At 40.5% G+C, this 16,978-nt stretch overlaps 1 protein-coding gene across 10 annotated transcripts in view; it reads right to left on the reverse strand.

Moving 5' to 3' along the window:
* hectd4 (HECT domain E3 ubiquitin protein ligase 4) overlaps positions 1-16,978 on the reverse strand; it is a 173,658-nt gene that overhangs the window by 98,062 nt on the left and 58,618 nt on the right. For 7 of the 10 annotated variants that reach the window (XM_078421863.1, XM_078421867.1, XM_078421859.1 and 4 more), the window contains exons 12-17: positions 16,375-16,607; positions 14,538-14,683; positions 12,752-12,822; positions 9,873-9,978; positions 7,762-7,882; positions 4,210-4,338 (exon numbers count right to left, since the gene is read on the reverse strand). In XM_078421863.1, coding sequence (XP_078277989.1) covers positions 4,210-4,338; positions 7,762-7,882; positions 9,873-9,978; positions 12,752-12,822; positions 14,538-14,683; positions 16,375-16,607 — 806 coding nt within the window. The remainder of the gene's footprint in view (positions 1-4,209; positions 4,339-7,761; positions 7,883-9,872; positions 9,979-12,751; positions 12,823-14,537; positions 14,684-16,374; positions 16,608-16,978) is intronic. The other 3 variants (XM_078421868.1, XM_078421861.1, XM_078421860.1) reach the window with 1 other exon arrangement.

A 16,978-nucleotide genomic window follows, 5' to 3' on the forward strand; every position in this document is an offset into this window, starting at 1 on the left:
AAGAATAAGGGCATTTTATGAAGGAATGGATTAAGTTGTTTTGCTCCTAAATGCTTGAACAACCCATTACAAAAATTAGTTACACACAAAGACAAATTGCAAACGTGTCTGGAGGCATCAGCACAATAAGAATAAAAAAAGTGAGGAAACAATGTGGTTACTATGAGCCTTTATGAAGTTGCTGAAATAACAAAATTGCAACAAAAGAAAAACACAAAAGCTGAAGAATTCAAATCTTTACTTCTCCTCCCACCCTCTCATATGCATCTTCCCCCAACATCCTGCTCCCAGGCATCTGCTAACGTGCTCTGTGATGAACAGAGAGGGGAGAAAACTGTAAGAACCATTTGACGCAACCTTCATTGTGGTAACCATATTAACCGTATGAAGGAAATGGTGATTGTTAACTCTGATGGGACTTGATCGACATAAACATTTTCTTATTGCAGCAACATGCAAAATCGTTGTGTATTTAGATAATATTCGTCATATATTTCATAACTGAACTCATTCAGATATAAATTACCACAAGATCCAAAGGTTCAGCAGCTCCACCAGAAGCTTAGTGCAATACAATATCCTTAACTGCTGAGGAGCTGTACTTAATATTTAGCAGTGGGAACAATGCATTTAGACAATAGACAATAGGTGCAGGAGTAGGCCATTCGGCCCTTTGAGCCAGCACCACCATTCAATGTGATCGTGGTTGATCATTCTCAATCAGTACCCCATTCCTGCCTTCTCCCCATATCCCCTGACTCCTCTATCCTTAAGAGTTCTATCTAGCTCTCTCTTGAATGCATTCAGAGAATTGGCCTCCACTGCCCTCTGAGGCAGAGAATGCCACAGATTGAAAAAGATTGAACTCTGACTGAAAAAGTTTTTCCTCATCTCCGTTCTAAATGACCTACCCCTCATTCTTAAACTGTAGCCCCTGGTTCTGGACTCCCCCAACATTGGGAACATGTTTCCTGCCTCTAACGTGTCCAACCCCTTAATAATCTTATATGTTTCGATAAGATCCCCTCTCATCCGTCTAAATTCCAGTGTATACAAGCCTAGTCGCTCCAGTCTTTCAACATATGACAGTCCCGGCATTCCGGGAATTAACCTAGTAAACCTACGCTGCACGCCTTCTATAGCACGAATATCCTTCCTCACATTTGGAGACCAAAACTGGACACAATACACCAGGTGCGGTCTCACTAGGGCCCTGTACAACTGCAGAAGAACCTCTTTGCTCCAATACTCAACTCCTCTTGTTATGAAGGCCAACATTCCATTGGCTTTCTTCACTGCCTGCTGTACCTGCATGCTTCCTTTCAATGACTGATGCACTAGGACACCCAGATCTCGTTGTACGTCCCCTTTTCCTAACTTGACATCATTCAGATAATAATCTGCCTTCCTCACACTTATCCACATTAAAATGCATCTGCCATGCATCCGCCCACTCACACAACCTGTCCAAGTCACCCTACAACCTCATAGCATCTTCCTCACAGTTCACACTACCACCCTGCTTTGTATCATCTGCAAATTTGCTAATGGTGCTTTTAATCCCTTCATCCAAGCCATTAATGTATATTGTAAATAGCTGCGGTCCCAGCACCGAGCCTTGCGGTACGCCACTAGTCACTGCCTGCCATTCTGAAAGGGACCCATTTATCCCCACTCTTTGCTTTCTGTCTGCCAACCAATTTTCTATCCATGTCAGTACCGTGCCCCCAATACCATGTGCTCTAATTTTGCCCACTAATTTCCTATGTGGGACCTTGTTGAAGGCTTTCTGAAAGTCGAGGTACACCACATCCACCGGTTCTCCCCTGTCAATTTTCCTAGTTACATCCTCAAAAAATTTCAGAAGATTAGGCAAGCATGATTTCCCCATCGTAAATCCATGCTGACTCGGAACGATCCTGTTACTGATATCCAAATGCTCCGCAATCTCGCCCTTTATAGTTGACTCCAGCATCTTCCCCACCACTGATGTCAGACTAACTGGTCTATAATTTCTCGTTTTCTCTCTCCCTCCTTTCTTAAAAAGTGGGATAACATTAGCTACCCTCCAATCCACAGGAACTGATCCTGAATCTATAGAACATTGGAAAATGATTACCAATGCGTCCACAATTTCTAGAGCCATTTCTGGAATATAATGCTTTAACAAGAGCTTAATTTAAAAAAAACATGTTCAAACTGTTTTCCATGATAAAATATAAAACTACAAACATCCAGCAGAATAAATGGATTCCAGGAAGAGACACAGTTAACGTTTTAGGTTGATACAGAAATTATCAGCCTGAAACATTAACATGTTTTTTGCTCCACAGATACTTTTTTCCATTTTAAGGTTTTGGCCTTTTTCTAATTGAAAGTTTTACAGACTTTCTAAACTAAATCCGAGAACGAGATCCTGTAAAATATCAAAGAATGAAACCCAGAATATAATGGCTAACAAGATTTGTGAAAATTAGATCTTGCTAGAATAGAACTCTTTCTATCTGAGCTTCCTGCTATCTCTCTGAGCAATAGAGGCAGAAGAGGACCTAACTTCAGTTTATACTTACTTGGCAGATATGTAGGCAGGTCCTATCTTGTATAGGAAGGATGCCTTTAAGCTGGAACGGGTGCAGAGAAGATTTACGAGGATGTTGCCAGGACTACCAGACTACAAGAGTCCTTCCTCTATGCCACCCAAAAATATATATTTTTTTTATTCTCAGTGTACTGACATATTGATTTATAGGATATATTTGTCAAATATTTCAGATTGCAATACATAGGAAACAGTTTACAAACAATCGTACAAAAACACTGGGATATGCACATAATAGGTCTGAAAAATCAGCAATCGCTCCAAATCAAAATAAATTTATTATTCCCGATTCATATCCACCCTAAACAAAAATGACCATTGTCCTTCTAAATGGCTGAAAATGACCTTCTAGAGTGACCACTTTTCTCGATTGGAATTGCTCTGCAAAAATTACAATGGGCAAAATTTGCCAGTGACCAAAGTATAATCTTCCTCACAAGCATAAGATGCAATTCGCAACAATCTCTAAATTTTTTGCAACACAATCAGTTAAGCGAGACAAGTGGAGACAGTTCTAATGAAGGGTGGTCGGCTTGAAATGTAAACTCTGCTTCTATTTACACAGATGCAGCCTGACCTCAGCATTTTCTGCTTTTATTTCAGATTTCCAACATCTGAAATTTCTTTGATTTTCATTTGGAAACATCCCTTTCAGGGCACTGGATTTTTTTTAAAAAAATGACGGATTATTGGGAAACATTTATTTATTACTATCATTAATCTCAGTGTATCCTGGCAATAAAAATCTAAAAGTTGGAAATCAAGAACACCAGCTGCAGGTCACTCAATATTTGAAGGATACGTGGGCACTTTTCAGATAATCCAGATTGTTCAACATCGGTAGGAGAAACATTTTGAAGTTTTCAAATAAAGGAATGCAAAGCATATAGAAAATAATCTGATGTAGCCAGAATAATTTCTAAAGAGATAACTGTCCTTATAGCCCTCACAGACTCTTACAAGGAGGTAACTGATTTGCTGCTGCCTGTCCCGCTGAGTTACTCCAGCTTTTTGTGTCCAACTGATTTCTAGATTGAGTGAGAAATTAGGTTAAATATAGTGGAAATGTAAAAATCAATAAATCGTAAGCCTGTTCAAAATATTAATCAGTTTTCAAACCAACTGCATCAGTTTGATGTTACTACTGTCAGTACTTTGTAAACTTTCAAGATATTGCCATCCAATGCTGGCCATATTTGCTCGAATTTTCTCCCCTTTTCTTCGTTCATCACAGTGAGTTAGCAGATGCGTGGGATCATTTGTTTGGGACACAGTTTACCTCCAAAAGTGTTATAATAGTGGTAGTTATGGTCATTTGACAGTGGGATTAGATTGGATAATTGGATCAACAAAAAAAATCTTTCCTTTCTTTGAGGAATTACTACATTTATTATTGAAGAATTTTCTTCATCAATTTTGACGTCAATTATTCCAAAGCCACTGTTACTGTAAATTCCCACCTTCTTTACACCACATGATGTCCACAAGGCTAACATTTTTCAAAGCACAGTGGAAGTATAAGCCCAGCAGAAAGCAGTCCTGGCAGACAAGCTTTGCTTTAAGCACAATGAACAAGGAGAACATTGTCAGAATAGAAACCTGGTGTTTACCTGTACCTTCAATGTCTCCCCTTGCAGGGAGCTGTCACTGTCATCATGGTCATCAGGTTTGATCAGGATTGTGTTACTGAGAAGATGATTCTGCACTGCCATCAAATAACGGAGGCAAGGCGATGCAACCTGCCAGGGAAGAGTTAGGGAGCAGGCAGAAAAGAGTGAAAGAGGGAGAGGTGGTGGGGGGGAGGAGAAAGAGAGAACACATTCAAACATTATGCATTAACTTTCATTGTAAGCATTTAAAATGCTAGACATTTTTAAAAAAAGATGTAAAACATCCCTTTGACACAATTGTTCCAAATTTTTCCAAGAACTCCATGCTCTTTTTCCAAAGAATTGTGGCATAATCTGTTGCCAGCAGATGATATTCCACTATATTATGCAAAGATGTAATTAAGATACCACATGGACATCACAAACAGAATTACCTGCAAAGAAACCAATAGGGGATTGGATTCCCATGCCTGACTGGGATATAACATTTACCAGATAGAATTACTTATTGCCATTCGAGTTACAAATTTATCCTAATTTTTTTTTAAAGTTAAGTGTATGATGAGCTTTTCCTTCTACATCCTGCTGTAGAACGGTGTCTGAAGAAGGGTATCGACCCAAAACCTCCCGCATATTTTTTCTTTGTTGAAGACGACGCATTCAGTTTTGAGTTTAATCTTCAATGCTGTTGAGACTGTTGCCTCTATGAAGTTCAAGCACATAAATGCAACCAACTAATGTAGTGGGATAAAAAATTGACCTGCACAATTATCGCCAAGACTTTAAGGAGTTCAGTCAAAAGAATTTGGAACCAAAGCTTGCAATACATTTCTTTTGCACTGCTACAAATTTCCTCCACACCGAGCTCGTTTTACATGAGTAACAAGTTAGGAGCTTACGTTTTTTTCAAGGAAACTTTGAGAACATCCTTAAATCATTTCTTCTGTCCACCTGCAATCTCTTGCTCTGGAAAAGCTTCAGGAGCCTGGAGTTAGGATGCAAAAGATGCGGCCCACTCACCAATGCTGAATAAATGTAATTAGAGCCTCAATGCCGGGAGAGTACGGAAGGTGAACACCTATTAGTTCTTTTGAAGAAGAAATTATGCCATTTTTGATCATGTGTGACAATATTGCTGCACTAAAAGAGATAGTTTGAATATAGACCTGGTAACTTAGAACTATGGGCTGGAGGCAATAGCAGACTTGAATTCTACCACAATTTTAATCTCACAGCCGACACATTCCTAATACATCATTAACATCTAGCCAGGAACAATAGCCAATATATTTACAAATGTGGCTCCACCCAGTTAAACGAAGATGTGGAGCTACGTACAAGCTCAATCGTGAAAGTGGTAAAGCTAAGCAACCTACAACCAATGGATCAAATATAAGTTCTTCAATCTGATCACAGCTACAAATGTTAGTGGGTAATTGAATATGAACAGGTGAAAACAACTCCAAGAATATTCCTATTCACAATAATGGCCGAGCCAGTAAGTCACTATCAAATACAAGGCAAAAGGACTTGGAAAAACACAGAGAATGCTCCATCTTTCTCTGGAGATCTACAAATCGCATTCCCATCTACACCAACCTCTGAACTAATAGATCTGCCAAGGATCAAATCATCCTCAATCCCAAGTGTAAGGGTTAAAACTGTGGTAACCATTTTGTGCTGACTATGGCAGACATGGCTGAATATGCTCCCGTGGGAAGTCGGCCTTCACGGTACCAGACACCTGCAGATAAGAAGTTGTTTCTCAGGGTTTAGAAGTTGTTTCTCATGGTTTATTGAGGACAGGACATTCCAATGTTCTGAACTAGATCCTATGGTGTCTCCTTATCGCACAACGGTGCCTCTCTAATAATCTTAGCTATGCAACTCCTCTTTACTCCTGTTTGACTCCCTAACACAATTAAAGGAACTATACTACGGGAACTCTACTATGTTATTGTTAGGACTGGCTGATGTCATGTAACTATGGAAAGTTACTGAACTGTGGAAAATTACTGGATGTGCTTTTTGTGCTGCTTTGAGCTGTATAAATATTGCCTGTAATCTGGGTATTCTTTGAGAGGACAGAAGCAGGTGCTTGAGTGAACAGTACACTCAGGTCTCTGTCTTCTCCCACCTTGGTGTAAAAGTAAAAAGTTTTGTTAACTGAGTTCTGTGTTCTTTGAATTATTTCATAGATAAGTCAAGGCGACTCGCACAAGGAACTGTCAAAGAGGGAGATGCTTGTCAACTTTCCCTCTCCAGAGATGCTGCCTCATCCATCGATTATCAGAAGGCAGTGGAGGCCAATTCTCTGGATGCTTTCCAGAGAGAGTTAGATAGAGCTCTTAATAATAGCGGAGTCAGGGGATATGGGGAGAGGGCAGGAACGGGGTACTGATTGTGGATGATCAGCCATGATCACATTGAATGGCGGTGCTGGCTCGAAGGGCCGAATGGCCTACTCCTTCCTGCACCTATTGTCTATTGTCACCAGTACTTTCTGCTTTCATTTCAAATTTCCGATACCTACATTTTTTTGCTTTTGGAAAACTCTCCAACATGCTCTGCAAAAAGGAAGATCTTTGAGGTTATTGGGGATCAATCACCTCAGCTCCAGGATAAAACAGAAGGCGATCCTCAGGGTACAGTCTTACTCTCAAGCACCTTCAGCTGCTTTATCAATGACCTTCAAGTCAGAATTCAAGAGGCTTGCTGATGATTGCAGTTTGTTCAATATTATTTGTAACTTGAATACTGCAGCAGTCTATTCTTACAGAAATCAATATTAAAGCATGGGGCAAAAAATAAAACATGCCATGCAAAATACATGCTTTCTTAAATTCCGTGCAAACATTGAGGTTACAAAAGCAGGTCAGAGACAGGGTAACCTAGTGCTAATCATTTACCTCACGGCCAATGGCCACCCTAACACTCATTGCTGTTCTAAACTACTCAGGCCTCACCAGACTCGTTGCTGGGACAACACATCATGGTCGTAATGTGTATCATTTATCAACTGCACTCCAGCAACTCATCAAAACTACTTGTCCCAAATTTGCACAGAAGGACAAGACCACCTGGCCTGGAGACCATTAGCTGAAATCTCCCCAAATTGTACACGGATCAATTTTAAATATAAAGCTATTAGTTCACCACTGGATCTTAACACTGGAGTTCCCAAATTAACAGCTCTGTAGGAGTACTTTCATCTCAGACTACAGTGGGTTAAAGTGGCAACTCACTCTCAATAACGTTGGCCTTGCCTGTGGTGCTCCGATTCTGTGAAGTGAATTGAGAAACTTCTCTAAATTTAATCAGCTGATTAGCGCTCTACAGCTGGGCAATGCCATAGAGTTACACTGATGACCAATTTCACAAAAGGCCAATGAGGCAAGAATCTTTCATAAACATACTGAGCAATCACTTTAGCAGAAGTTACAGATCTTTTTTTAAAAAAGCAACTGTCTTATATTGCATCACCTCTACTGACAGAGTCAATAAAAACACCAGCTCACAGAAACACAATTGTGTTCACATTTGTTTACTCACTGGCACTGTAGCAAGAAGCCTGATGAATTCTTCTTTGGAAACTGTCTGACACTTTGTGATTAGGATACAAGAATCTTGCACTACAATCTTCAGAATATAGTGGAGTAATTCATCATTCAGCCTAGACAAGAAGGAAAGAGAAAAGAGAAAAAATCAACACAAATGTAGTAACACAGATGTGGAAATGTGGCCTGCAAATTCATTTGGTCAAACCTATAAAACCTCCCTCAGTTCCCCATACAAAATTGATTTCAGTGGTGCTGTAATGTTTTAAGCTGTTTTAATGTAAGAATCTTTCCCAGCACCTTCCTTCCATCATTAGCTCAGAAGTTAGAATGCTGTTGATGACTACACGATATTCAATACCAGTTGCAATGATTCAGCCGATGTCCGCATAGAGCAACATCTAGATAACATCTAGGCATGGCTGATAAGTGGAAAGTAATAATCATGCCTCAAATTTTTCTTGTATAACAAGAGACTGCGGATGCTGGTTTAAACCGAAGATAGACACAAAAAGCTAGAGTAACTCAGCAGGACAGGGAGCATTTCTGGAGAGAAGGAACGGGTGACGTTTCAGGTCAAGACCCTACTTCAGACTGGTTAGGGATAAGGGAAACGAGAGATATAGACGGTGATGTGGAGAGATAAAGAACAATGAATGAAAGATATGCAAAAAAAGTAACGATGATAAAGGAAACAGGCCATTGTAAGCTGTTTGTAGGGTGAAAATGAGAAGCTAGTGCGACTTGGGTGGGGGAGGGATAGAGAGAGAGAAGGAATGCCGCGTCTACCTGAAGTGAGAGAAATCAATAGTCATACCACTGGGCTGTAAGCTGCCCAAGCGAAATATGAGATACTGTTCCTCCAATTTGCATTTAGCCTCACTCTGACAATGGAGGAGACTGACAGAAAGGTCAGTGTAGGAATGGGAAGGAGAATTAAAGTGTCCAGCAACCGGGAGATTAGGTTGGTTTATGCGGGCTGAGTGAAGGTGTTCCACGAAACGATCGCCCAGTCTGCGTTTGGTCTCGCCCAAGTATAAGAGTCCACATCTTGAACAACGGATACAGTAGATGAGGTTGGAGGAGGTGCAAGTGAACCTCTGCCTAACCTGAAAGGACTGTTGGGGTCCCTGGACAGAGTCAAGGGAGGAGGTATAGCGACAGGTGTTGCATCTTCTGCGTTTGCAAGGGAAGGTACCTGGGGAGGGGGTGGTTTGGGTGGGATGGGATGAGTTAACCAGGGAGTTGCAGATGGAACAGTCTCTGCGGAAGGTGGAAAGCGGTGGAGATGGGAAAATATGGCTAGTGGTGGGATCCCGTTGGAGGTGGAGGACATTTCGGAGAATTATGTGTTGGGTGCGACGGCTGATGGGGTGGAAGGTAAGGACTAGGGAGACTCTGTCCCTGTTGCGACTAGGGGGATGGGGAGCAAAGGCAGAGCTGCGGGGTACCGAGGAGACACGAGTGAGGGCCTCATCTATGATGGAAGAAGGTAACCCCCGTTCCCTAAAGAATGAGGACATCTTGGATGCTCTAGTGTGAAACACCTCCTCTTGGGCACAGATGCGGTGTAGACAGAGGAATTGGGAGTAGGGGATAGAGTCTTTGCAGGAAGCAGGGTGGGAAGAAGTGTAGTCGGGATAGTTGTGGGAGTCAGTGGGTTTGTAACAGTCGTCAGTCAATAGTCTATTTCTTGTGATGGAAACTGTGAGATCAAGAAAGGGGAGGGAGTTGTCAGAGATAGTTCAAGTAAATTTGGGTGCAGGATGAAAATTGGAGGTGAAGTTGATGGTCCACGAGTTCTGCATGGGTGCAGGAGGTAGCACCGATGCAGTCATCAATGTAATGGAGATAGAGTTCAGGGATAGGGCCAGTGTACGCTTGGAACAGGGAGCAGGAGTAGGTCACCTGGTTCTTCTTGCCTGCGCTGTCTTTCATCCTTTTCTGATGAATGTTCAGATCCAATTTTTTACCTTTTTGCAAGTCACAGAGGACGCCTACTTTCCTGCTCCAACTTCTAGACGATGGCAAGAAGGTGGTGAGGAATTGATGCAATTTTGGCACTGCATAACCTTTTGCATCTGCACTGTAAATGAGCCAGCATACCTGTAATGATCATCATCCTCGCTTCCAAATCGGTTGTTCTGCAGTTGCTCAGCCAGATTAATCAAGATAATGTCCCGCAGTTGACAAAGGCCACTGTTTCTCTCTCCTGCAACAATGAACCAAGATCAACTATTAAAAAAAAATAAAACACGTAATTGTTACACACAACAGTTTCTATCAGTTCTAGTATAAGAATGTTTAAATCAAGCTGTCATAAAAACTTTAAAATTGAACTAAGACTACAACAGTCAGATACATTTAAAATCAGTGCCTTCCAATTTTCTTTTGTTCGTTGAAATGCTCACTCTTATCATCAGGATAAATATCTTCTAATTCCCTTCTCTAACAACATTCTTGCAGTTTAATGTCATTAAAGTGATAGAATTGTCTTCATAAGAAGCTGCTGCATAAATTTAACTACCCGAGGTATTGGAGTAAGTGTGTTATCATGGATTGAAAACTGGCTATCAGAGAGTTACAATAAATGGGTACTTATTAGGCTGGAGGGATATATCCATTGGAGTACCCCAGGGATCAATTCTTGGCCTTCGATTGCTTACAATTTACATTAAGGGCCGGAGGGGGGAATAAAATGCAATGTTTCCAAGTTTGCCAGTGATATGTAGTTGGTGGAACATGATGTATGATGGGCACTTGTAATTCTGACTGGAATGCATAGATTGAATAATTGGGTGAAAAACAAGCATATGATCCAGAGGTGCCTGGACAGGGTAGATGTTGATAGACACAAAGTGTGGAGTCAGCCAGCAACTCTACAGAAAAAGGATGGGTAAAAGTACTTTCTCTCTGAGGAAGGGTTCCGAACCAAAATGTTACCCATCCTTTTTCTCCAGAGATGCTGCCTGACCCGCTGAGTTACTCTAGCGCTTTTGTATCTTTGGTAGAAGCCAACATCTGCAGTTCCTTTCTACACAGGATAGATATTGAGATGTTTTCACTCGTGAGAGAGTCATAAAAGTGAACATAGCTACAAAATAATGGACTGATCTTAAACTGAGAACCAACAAAATTTCTTCTCTCCGAGGGTAGTGAATCTCTGGAATTTGCTGTCCCCCAGCAAGGTGGAAGCCGATCATTAAGGCAGAGATAGATAAATATTTGAAAGATTAAGGAATTGAGGGGAACTGGCCCAGCAAAGGATTTGAGGCCAGCATAGTTTACATGGTCAGATTGAAAGGCAAGGCAGGCTTGAGTTGCTTGGTGACCTATTCCTGCTCCTATTTTCTTGTAATCTTTAATACTTTAAGAGCCAATCCTACACACAGCCATCAACTCTTCAGATATACTATTGAGTCCCTATGGCTTGCAGTCTCACTCAAAGTAATCCAATTACCTGGATGGGACAATGTAAGCCCTGCACAAGAAACACCTGAGAAAACCACCAACAGTTAAACTCATGGCAATGTTTTCCTTCCATCAAAGATATCCACAGACTTATCAATGTCACCAAATTCAAAAGGATTCTTAAAATTTTAAAATGATGAAATATTGCAAATCAACTGCAAACATATTTATGTTTATAGTTATGTATTTAATTAATTAATTGTTTCTTTTTGTTTTCTAAACAGTGAAAAGTGCTGAAGAACGAAGATGGTTAGGTGGCATCTATGGAGAGAAACAGAATATGAGCTTCACGTCAATCACCTTTCTTTCATCAGACCCAAAACGTGAAAGTCCTGGGGACACTTTGCTTGCGGGTCAGTAGAGACCTCCCTCTCCCCCCCCCCCCCCCCCCTCCCCCCCCACCCCTCCAACCCCTCCAGCTGGCAGTGCATGCAACAGCAAATGCTAGATTTCCACAACTTGGATACAAAAGTGGCATTTAAGAGGCTTTTAGATAGGCACATGGAAGGGCAGGGAATAGGGGGATATGGATCATGTACAATCAGATGAGATCAGTTCAACTTGGCACCATGTTCGACACAAACATGTGCGCTGAAGGGCCCATTCCTGTGCTGTACTGTTTCATCTTCTAACTGTGCATGGCAGGGTTTAAGTATAGAATTCAGTGCATCTGACCTCACATTTTGTCCCTGGGTTTGTCAACACAGATGACATGCTGTAGTACTGCATACATACTAATATCTGGCCACTCAGTGTGACATCAGGCACAGCTACCAGATGTAGCATTGTCTCATTGGGGCACTGACATTAATTAGAAAAGTAAGTGAATTTAAGTATTTTTCCACAGCATACATGCAATTTAATTAAGTTATTCAGTTAATGGTGCTTAAACATACTTATTATTTTATACTTTTTAATATTTTCAACTAGTTCTAAATATCTGATCATCGGAATAATTTGGAAACTGTCAAAAGACTATTTCCAACATTTTCTCATTGCATTTTTTACATACATCATCTGCAGTATTTTTCTTTCTTTCAATTATCCTTATTCTCACCTCCTTTTGATTCATTACAGGAAAATCTTTATTCAAGGGTACTGTGTTGTAAAACCCAAACCTTAGCCGAGGATCTGCAGGCAGATACCTAAATGTAAATGTCCAAGTATCCCAGCAAGTTCACTACTGTGTTCATATGGATACATTGAACTTGCTGGCACACTAAGAAATACCATCAATTCCACAGCATTTCCTGTCAGATTCCAACCCCAAATCAATAAACTTCACTGAAAAATCAATATCAACATCAGTTGAGAGAAAGAAAGACACCAAATGAATCAAGGTCATGATGGCTGTGAATTGAGGAGGTCAGTCTTCCTGGGATATTCTTAGCAGCTTTGCCATACAGATATAGGAAAAAGAAAACATACAAGTTTTAGGGAAAAAATTGAAACAGGCTAGGACCTTACTTTCAATTATATCATCTGTGCAATTTACTCACCAAAAATTTACTCACCCTCAGCTAATACAAGTTTTAGTAGATTGTTCAGTTCTAGCTCTCCAAGATACAGTGTGTGAAGCCCAGAGCTGTAGATAAGAAAGTTAAATTTGTTGTTACATTTTGCTCATTGCTCTTGAGTTAGTTGGATTCAGGTCACATGCAGAGACTTGGGCACAAAAGTCTGACATTCCAGTGCAGTACTGAGTACAGCGTTGTCAAAGGGGGTCATGTCTTTCAGAGACAGCATACAGAGCCAGGCAGATGGACATAGATGTCTCTATAGCACTACTTCAATGAAGAGCAGCAGAGTTCTCACGGAAATCCTGGCCAATATTTACTCTACAACTAAAATAATTCAGTAAATTAAAAAAAAATTAAAAGATGCTGCCTGACCCATAAACTTACTCCAGAATTGTTTGTCTATCTTTGGCATAAACCAGCATCTGCAATTCCTTTATATTACATTATAAAATAACATGTTACAGATGTTGTACTTCAAACTGACTGCTGCACTTTCTGTACTGCAACAGTGAGAACATAAATGCTTCACTGACTGTAAAAAGGTTTGAGGCATAGTGTACTGTGTAATATATTCATGCATATTCATGTGCCATGTTAATGAGTGGGTGTTCATTATAAGCCAAGAATGCTGGCTAATAAAGGTTGGCGCAATTCAGGCAATGAACTTGTGAGTGCACTTCTTCTTTACGCCTTGCGGAATATAACAAAATTGACGACAAGGACGGGATTGTAGAGGAGACTGAGTTTTTTTTTTCTCCCTCATACTAGTATAGCTTTGGTACTGCTAAGTTTTAGGTGCTTTGCTACACCAGAACAGGCAGGAAATCGGGGTTTGTGCGAAAACTTTCCTCGTTCCTTTGTTTCAAAGCACTCTAAATACAAATCATCTCCCTTTTAGTCATGTAACGCAATAGTATTTTGATGAAAGATTAAATCCACAATTTTTAAACATGATTGTGTCGATCTGCTATTTTGGATTTGGACACAGAGATTTAAGGTGGACCCAGTTTAAGATTATTAAAGTGAACAGTTTGTTTCTGTTAATACTACCAGTAAAACATGAAGACATTCACACAGGTGCCAGCTAGTTGGTTAGAATTGTTTTTAAAAAAATTAATTGTCCCAGAAATTAAAAGTCCCAAAATGATCTGTGAAGTTGGATTCTGGTCAAAGGAATGGACAATCCTTAAAAGTTACATATTGCACCATGAAAATTGCCAGACTTCCAGAGTCTCACATCCTTTGTGCATCCAAGTATCAGTTGATCTCATGCTGGGGAACACCAATGGGAATCATCTGCTTGTTGTATTTTCCAATTACTGAATAGCCTTTGGGAAAGCAACAATAGCTTTCCCTTCTTAATACAGGAGATGCTGATGCCATTTTGTTTTCATTCCTTCCTGCACCCTCCGTCAATTTAGTCCAATTACACACCATTTTTAGATGCAACACCCTGAACTTCCTTCCTGAACTCTGATCACACAAGATAATTTTCAATTGAGATTTGGAATGTTTTTTGGGGTTATGAAAGCCTCCCACAGTCTGCCATTTATTCCATTTGCAGAAATCATCTGTCCAGATCCTACATGACTCCTTTACACGAGATTCAAATAACTTCAAAATAATTTGGGATGACTTACAGCGGAATTCAAGATTTCAGTTGATTAACCTAACAAGATTTAGAATCCTAAAACACGAGTTTATCCCATAAATCATATTTAACATCAAAATGAACTTAAGACAATACAATGCCAGCCAATATCATGAAGTATTCACTTACCTAATAGCAAGACAAACTTCCCGCTGAATCTCTTTGCCAATTTCATCTACAGGAGTCTTTAAAAGTTGCCAGAGCAGCAGCTCAGATCGACGGACAATCTCACGATTTCTTTCTGTTTGCGGGTTGAAGAAAAATTTGAATATTACCTATGAACAAAAAACATGGAGCACCATTATAAATCATCTTTGCCTACTTGTTCCTCATCTGCTTTAGCTTTCCATTCAAATTACTTGAAACATAGATGAAAGACAAGTTGGTATTGCAGCCTATGCCACTGTATTATTCTTCTTTGATAAATAACTGTGGAACGATATTCTGAAACTGTTGGAGGTCTGAAGAACAAGAACAAAAACTACCAGAAATACTTAAAAGAGATATTCAGAGCCACTGTAGTAAGAAAAATAGTAAGAAAAAGTTTCAGGGCAGTAACCTTATATACAAATTATTAAGGAGGTCATTGATTGCAAATAATAGATTTTGTTCTCTTTATATATGCTACTTGACCTGCTGAGCATTACAAGCATTTTCTGTTTTTATTTATTTGGACATCATTTTGTGGCGTGGAGGCTTTGAGCATTTTGATGCCCTGAGGATCAAAGCCAATCAGGGGCAACTATAAATTAGGAGACATGGCATATCGCAAAGCTTGGGTATAAATAGGTTGCTGGAGGAACACAGTAGGCCAAACAGCATCTGTGGAGGAAAATGGACAGTCGACATTTTGGGTTGAGACTCTTCACCTGAACTGAAAGAGTTGAAGGGTTATGGCTAATATAAAGGTGAGGAAATGGGTTGGGGAAGTAACTGGAAAACAATAAGTGGATCCAGGTGAGGAGGGGTTGATTGGCACATAGTCAGGTGAGGGGGGGAAGGTTAGAGATAGTGACAGAGAGATGAATGTGGAGTTAACATAGGGCTACAGAACATGGATTCTGATAGGAATGACAAAAGGAGGTAGGCTGGGTAGACATGAAAAGTGGATAGAAGGGATAGCTAACACAGTAGGAAGAATGTGTAGGTGATCATAAGATAAGAGCATTGGGGCATAGGGGCAGAATTAAGCCAGAGTCTGCTCTGCCATTCAATCATGGCTGATCTATTTTTCCCTCTCAACACCATTCTCCTGCCTTTGCCCCCATAACGTTTAACATGGAGGGAAAAAGACAGATGACGTTTCAGGTCAGGACCCTTCTTCAGTCTCACAAAGGATATTTAGGGTTGGGACCCGAGTGCCTCCAGCGGTTTGGTTTTTGCTCGGAGAGAGAACCGATGGCGAATGGGGACTGGACTGGGAATTAGAAGCTGTTAAAGTGGAGGAGAGCATGCGGGTGTCCTGAATGTAGATGGGAAAGTGACTGAAGGGGTAGTGGAGTAGGTAACTTCACTTGTGCAATGTTATGAGCAAAAGGACAAGTTTGGATTGAAGTGAAGCTGCAAGTCAAAGGAATCAACTCAGTACAGCAGCCCTGGGAATTCTTCTCGCAATCAAATTATTTCTGCATTTGAAAGGCATTTTCGTATTGTAGATGCATAAAACAAGCAGAGGCACAGTGGTGCAGCGGTAGAGTTGCTGCCTTACAGCGCCAGAGACTCGGGTTTGATCCCCACTAAGGGGGCTGTCTGTACGGAGTTTGTACATTCTCCCCGTGACCTCGCACACTCCAAAGATGTAGGTTAATTGGCATGGTATAAATGTAAATTGTCCATAGTGTTTGTAGGGTAGTGTTAATGTGTGGGGATTGCTGGTCGGTGTGGACTCAGTGGGCTGGAGGGCCTGTTTCCGCGCTGTATCTCTGAACTAAGAAAGCCAAAATGCAAATGCATTGAGCTACTGTACCTGAAAAACAACAAGGATACATCGGATAATGCAAGTATCCATATTCGCCATGGCCTTCTCCATGATGTCACAAATACTGCTAAGATGTTGGGCTTCAATGGGATGTTGTTTTCCCAGGAAGTTCGAAATTGGTAAATTTGCACTGGCAGTCAATAAATTGAGCTGATGGATACACATGGCTCCCACATGATGCAGAAGCTGGTTAATAACATCACTGGTTGACATGGATCCATCTAAAGCACAAAGCATGGACAACAAGAATAAATGAAAAAGAATAACCTCCACTTCAAAAGCTGATAATACAATGTCCACATATACAATTAAGTTAGCTTTTTTTTGCGCACAGGTTTGCAGCAATGATTGAAAATATTCCTTCAGAAACAGTAGATCAGCAATTATAGATAGAGTGTTTTCATACTTCAACTGTTAATATAGAAAACCCAAGCATAAAAGAGGTAGATACAATAATTTATCCGGATTGCAATAAAAGTCCAATGTACTAAATGCTATTTATTTCTTGTGCAATAATTTTGCTTTGCATCTAAGCTGCTCAGAAAAGGACAGGAAGGCCCTTCAGAGGGTCATCACGACAGCCCAGAAGATC

Source organism: Rhinoraja longicauda, chromosome 25, assembly GCF_053455715.1.
Source record: "Rhinoraja longicauda isolate Sanriku21f chromosome 25, sRhiLon1.1, whole genome shotgun sequence".
Taxonomy (NCBI): domain Eukaryota; kingdom Metazoa; phylum Chordata; class Chondrichthyes; order Rajiformes; family Arhynchobatidae; genus Rhinoraja; species Rhinoraja longicauda.